The 4917-nt window shown below is 57.3% G+C and overlaps 1 protein-coding gene across 5 annotated transcripts in view; it reads right to left on the bottom strand.

The window, feature by feature from the left end:
- The window catches only part of TNNI1 (troponin I1, slow skeletal type), a 23841-nt gene that overhangs the window by 2974 nt on the left and 15950 nt on the right, over positions 1 to 4917 (bottom strand). For 2 of the 5 annotated variants that reach the window (XM_029229058.1, XM_029229059.1), the window contains exons 5-8: positions 4223 to 4226; positions 2486 to 2527; positions 1667 to 1798; positions 35 to 124 (exon numbers count right to left, since the gene is read on the bottom strand). In XM_029229058.1, coding sequence (XP_029084891.1) covers positions 35 to 124; positions 1667 to 1798; positions 2486 to 2527; positions 4223 to 4226 — 268 coding nt within the window. Of the gene's footprint in view, positions 1 to 34; positions 125 to 1666; positions 1799 to 2485; positions 2528 to 3553; positions 3721 to 4222; positions 4241 to 4917 lie in introns of those variants that run through there. The other 3 variants (XM_029229057.1, XM_029229060.1, XM_029229061.1) reach the window with 3 other exon arrangements.

Raw genomic sequence — 4917 nt, 5'->3', positions numbered from 1 at the left:
TCCCTGGTGTTGCCACCCCCCAGCCCCGGCTCACCTCCCTGGTGTTGTGCAGGCATTTGGCCTCGATGTCATATCTCTCCTCGTCCACCACCTCCACCTTGGCGTGCAGGTCCCGGCACAGGTCCTGCGGAAGCAGGGGAGTCAGGAAGGGAGATGAGGGAGCCGCTCAGCCCCCAGCCCCGCTTTTCCACCTCCCAGCCGGGTGCCCGGCCCCTCCTCCACCTTGGCAAGACCTGAGCTGTGGAAGGGGCTGATAGACCCCTTCGCTCTGAATGGAAGTCCTTTGTTTTCCTTTCCGAATGTACTTATCGCTAAAAAGTGTTCTTATGATAAAAAGAATGTAAGTTAATTGTAGAAATTTTGAAAATTATATATTAAGCAAAAATAATAAAATAAGGGGACTTCCCTAGCGGTCCAGTGATTAAGACTCCGTGCTCCCAATACAGGGGACACGGGTTCGATGGAACTAAGACCCCGCAGGCCGCACGGTGCAGCCTAAACAAACAAAAAAATACTACTGCTAAAATAGGAATAATTAGTGATAATAATTATTATTGTTTAATTAATAATAAAATAGGAATTATTACCACCAGGCAGTAATAACATAGGTTACCGCCTGGAGGTAACCATCGGTGACATGTTGCTCTACAAATGGTGGGACTTCCCTGGTGGTCAAGTGGGTAAGACTCCGAGTTCCCAATGCAGGGGGCCTGGGTTCCATCCCTGGTCGGGGAACTAGATCCCACATACATGCCACAACTAAGACCTGGCACAGACAAAATAAGTAAATAAACGTCTTTTTTAAAAAATGGTCCCTGACTTACGATGGCTCAGCTTATGATCTTTTTTGCCTTTATGATGGTGAGAAAGCAATACAAATTCAGTAGAAACCATCCTTGGAATTTTGAATTTTAATCCTTCCCAGGCTAGTGATGTTCCGTGCTGGGCAGTGCAGCCCCAGCTCCCAGGCAGCCCCACGCTCGTGAGGGTGGCCACCCACACACGTAAAACCATTCTGTACCAGACAACCATCTGCTTTTTCATCGTCAGTAAATTACACGAGATATTCAACTCTTTATTATAAAATAGGCTTTTCTGTTAGTTGATTTCGCCCAACTTTCAGCTACCGTGAGTGGGGTCCTCACACGGTTAAGCTGGGCCAGGTGAGCTGTGATGTGCGCTGGGTGAGGCGTAGACAGTGCACTTTGGACCTACGACAGTTTCACCTGACGATGGGTTTCTTGGGACTTAACCCCATCGTAAGTCAAAGGAGATCTGTATCTCCTTCCGGGCCCTTCACTCTGCAGTCACCGGTGTTTAAACTCTTATCAATGTTATAAAAACATTAAAGGCCTATTTGCAGGGGAAGGACGGGCAGGTCTGGAGAAGTGGGCCCTCCCAAGCGTTGGCCAGCTCCCCGCTCTGCACCGTCACGCTGCTCCAATACGCGACCTAGCCCCTGCTCAGCGCCCCCACCCCCCGCAAGCAAGCCCCTCCTCCCTGCTGAGGCTCCCTTCCCGCTCGTAAAATGGGACCCAACGCCCCACCCCAGCCCGACCCCGCCCCACGGGGTTGTGAAGACTAATGAGAGAGCTTGGGGCCGAGCCAGTCTGAGCCCCTGCCGCGGGGCTGCGCGCCGCTTCGGGTGCCCCTCCCCCATGCCCACCTGCAGGGCGCTGAGCGACAGGCCTCGGGTCTGCAGCGCGGGGATGCGCTCGGCCAGGTAGCGACTCTTCTCGGCCTCCCGCGCCTCGTGCTCTTGCTCCCAGCACTCCTTGGCCTTGGCCAGCATCAGGCTCTGCGCAGGACACGCCCGGTGAGCGCGGCCCCGGCCCCCCACGGCAGCGGGGCCTGAAGGGGAGGCGGGCCCCCGACCGCCAGCCCGGCCCCGGACGAGGCCCCGCCCAGGCAGCCGCCAAGAGTGGGAGTGTGTGCGCGGCCACGTGACGCCAAAGCCCGGGGGACCACACACCAGCACCCGCGCTCTTGGACCCCGGACCTTACTGTCCTTCAGTCTTCCTCTTACCATTTCTCATCTTTTTGGACCCCAGAGCTCCTAAGAAAGAATCTCTTACCAAAATAAAGCAAGCCCTCTGCCCCACCAGGGGTCCCACCCTGAACATGGCCCCGCCTCCTGCCAAGCCCTGGGAAGGTGCCAGGACCAGAATTCCAGGTTCCCACCTTCTGACCACAGGCTCCGGGCTCTGGCCAGACTCCCTCTGCCGCGTCCTCCTCCATCCCCTCTTATCCTCCTTCCCCTCTTCCTCCATCCCCTCCTCCTCCATCCCCTCATCCTCCATCCCCTCTCGTCCTCCATCCCCCCTCCTCCTCCATCCCCTCTCATCCTCCATCCCTTCTCCTCATCCTCCACCTCCTCCCCACTCTGGTTTCCCTCTTCTTTGACCTCCCATGACCCTCCCCCCCAGAGGTGCACTGCACCCCTCTACCTCCCCGGACACCTCCCCAGAGCCAGGACCCCGCTCACCTTCAGCAGGAGTTTGCGGGAGGCAGTAATCTTGGGTTTTCTCTGAGGAGAAAGAGGAGGAGAGATGGGTGAGGTGGCGGCTATAGAACCAGAAATCTGGACCAGGCCGGGATGAGCGCCTGCCTGTCACCATCCTAACCCAGAATCCTCACCTCAGGGTCCCTTAAAAGCTCATCTTGTGATTGCACCCCTCAGATTCAGAGACTCAGCTCCCTGACCGAGGGGCTGAATCCTGCAAGACACTGCATGGGTCACAGGGTCTGGGCACCCCCTTCCTCATCTGTGAGTCAGGTTGCTGAGACCCACCTTACCCGGTCCACAGAGGGACTACAGACAGAATGAGATCGTGCGTGAGCACCGGCTTCGAACAGCGTGCATGAGGCACACGGCCTGGCACGCTGGGGCAATGTTGTGTCACCAGAGAAGTAAGCCCTGAGTTCCCTCAATAAAGAAGCTCCATCTCTTTAGACGTCAAAACTTTTCTTGATGTCAACACAATCCATATAAATTGCTCTCAGTTATGAAGACAATATTTTCTCTTCTTATTAAAAATGCTTGACATCTCTTGCTGACTAGATACGCCTATTAAGGTCTTGGCCCTGTGGCAGCGTCCCCCAGGGAAGCGAGAGGGGTCTGCTCCATCCCTAACTCCGAGGGCTCCTGTCTCCTCCTGGACACAGGCGGTCACTTCTTGAGCTACTGGTGAACGCCCCCCCCCCCCCCCGCAGCTACTCTGCGGAGCCCCGGCCACAGCTTGGGTTTGCTATTCTTGTGCGTAAAGTAGAAGCAATCAGCTTTGAGCCGTCCCTGTGGGAGAAAATGAAGGGGCTCTCCTGCCTGGAACCTGCTTCTAATCCAGCTATTCAGGGTGCTCTGTCTTTTCCTCTCCGAAAGCCAAGGGTTTTGCTGTGTGTCCAGTCCGCGTGGTTGCGAGGGAATGGCCTGTTGCTATGTGCGTCACCAGCCGCGGTTTACACTGTCATGCACCCACGGAGATGTCTCACCATCTCCCCACCAACCGGGGGAGATTTTGGCCACCTCGTTGCCCATCAGTCACCAGGGACTCACTTTCATATGAGCCTCAGTGAAACTTAGAGATTCACACGACTATGGAAAAACAGGATCTCTGCCGAGCGTCTCCTCCATCCGTGCTGCTAACTCCCAGCCTGCCAGCCCTGAGTCCACAGCTCCCCAGCTGCAGTCCCCACCCCGGGCGAGGCAGGACACAGGCTGTGCGTGTCCTCAGCAGTCTAAACAGACCTGGGCTGTATCGGGGGCAGGGCTGTCTAAGACCCGAGGGGAGGGCAAGAATCCTGTTGCTCCTCCCTCAGTGTCCGGTGGTGGGCGGGGCTGGAATAACCCACGGATGATTCCCTCCCACCTTTCCAATGTAGATCTGCAAGGACAGGACGGCCCCCCAGAGCTGGACGCGCTCTCAGACCCGGTGAGGGAGAACTGCTCGGTGGTCAGCATAGGTGCAGAGTCGCACCGCCTCTGTCTGGTCCCAACCCCAGGACCACCTTCCAGGGACGTGATGCACTGGGGCGCCCCCCTCCCTGGACCTTGAGGAGCCCCACGTCCAGAATCTTCCCCCAAGGTTTATATTCTCCAGGGAATTTGCTCAGCCACTGAGCACCCCTCCCCAGGCCTTGACCCAAGCTCTCGCTCCTCAAATGCCCACCCTACCGCCACCTGTCTAACGTCTGCCAGGACAGAGACACCCCCAGTCTTACTCACCTCGCTGCAGGCATTCATCACAGGAAGGCCAGGGTGGGCAGGGGGCAGGGGGGGGGAGAGCAGAAGACAGAGTGAGTGTGAACAATGCATAGCATCCATGCGACAGCAGACCGTGTGGACAGGCTGGGGGAGGGGCGCGGTGACAGCACACCAGAAAGAAAGCAGACAGACATCGTGCAGGGGGGCCAGTTCGAGCACAAGCAGAATAGAATAGAGACCCTCAGGCCCTGTGGGCTACTGGGGGCCCTTTTGGGAGACACGAGCCACTGTACACTGGGGAGGATGGAACCCTCAAGGTGGGGTCCCAGGCTGTGAAAACTTCCTTCCCGGGCGAGTAGGTACCTCCCCAAAGCTTGTTCATCTACTGGGTAACGTTAAATCATGGCCTGGGGCTTTTGATCCATCCATTTGATCAGTACAAACAAACTCTGAGACACAGGCCAAGAGGGTCTTCCAGCAACAAACTGGGAGCCAGTTCTGCCCAAAGCCTGGGAGGACACGTGGACCCTGGGGACCCCGGCTCTCAGGACTGTGCCTGTTTTAGGATCTGGTCTCCCAGGGAACTGCTTCAGGGACCGAACAGATGGTCTGAAATCTGCAGCAACGGCGCATGCCTTCCTGGGCCCCGGGGCGGGGTCGGGGTGGCGGGGAGGTGGGCCCCGGGGCGGGGCTGGGGGCGAGGAGGTGGGCCCCGG

This window comes from Monodon monoceros, unplaced genomic scaffold (genome assembly GCF_005190385.1).
Source record: "Monodon monoceros isolate NGI ecotype Baffin Bay Population unplaced genomic scaffold, NGI_Narwhal_1 Super_Scaffold_18, whole genome shotgun sequence".
NCBI classification, from domain to species: Eukaryota; Metazoa; Chordata; class Mammalia; order Artiodactyla; family Monodontidae; genus Monodon; species Monodon monoceros.
The sequence above is the reverse complement of the archived record's forward strand: the minus strand, read 5'-3'. Positions and strand labels throughout refer to the sequence as shown.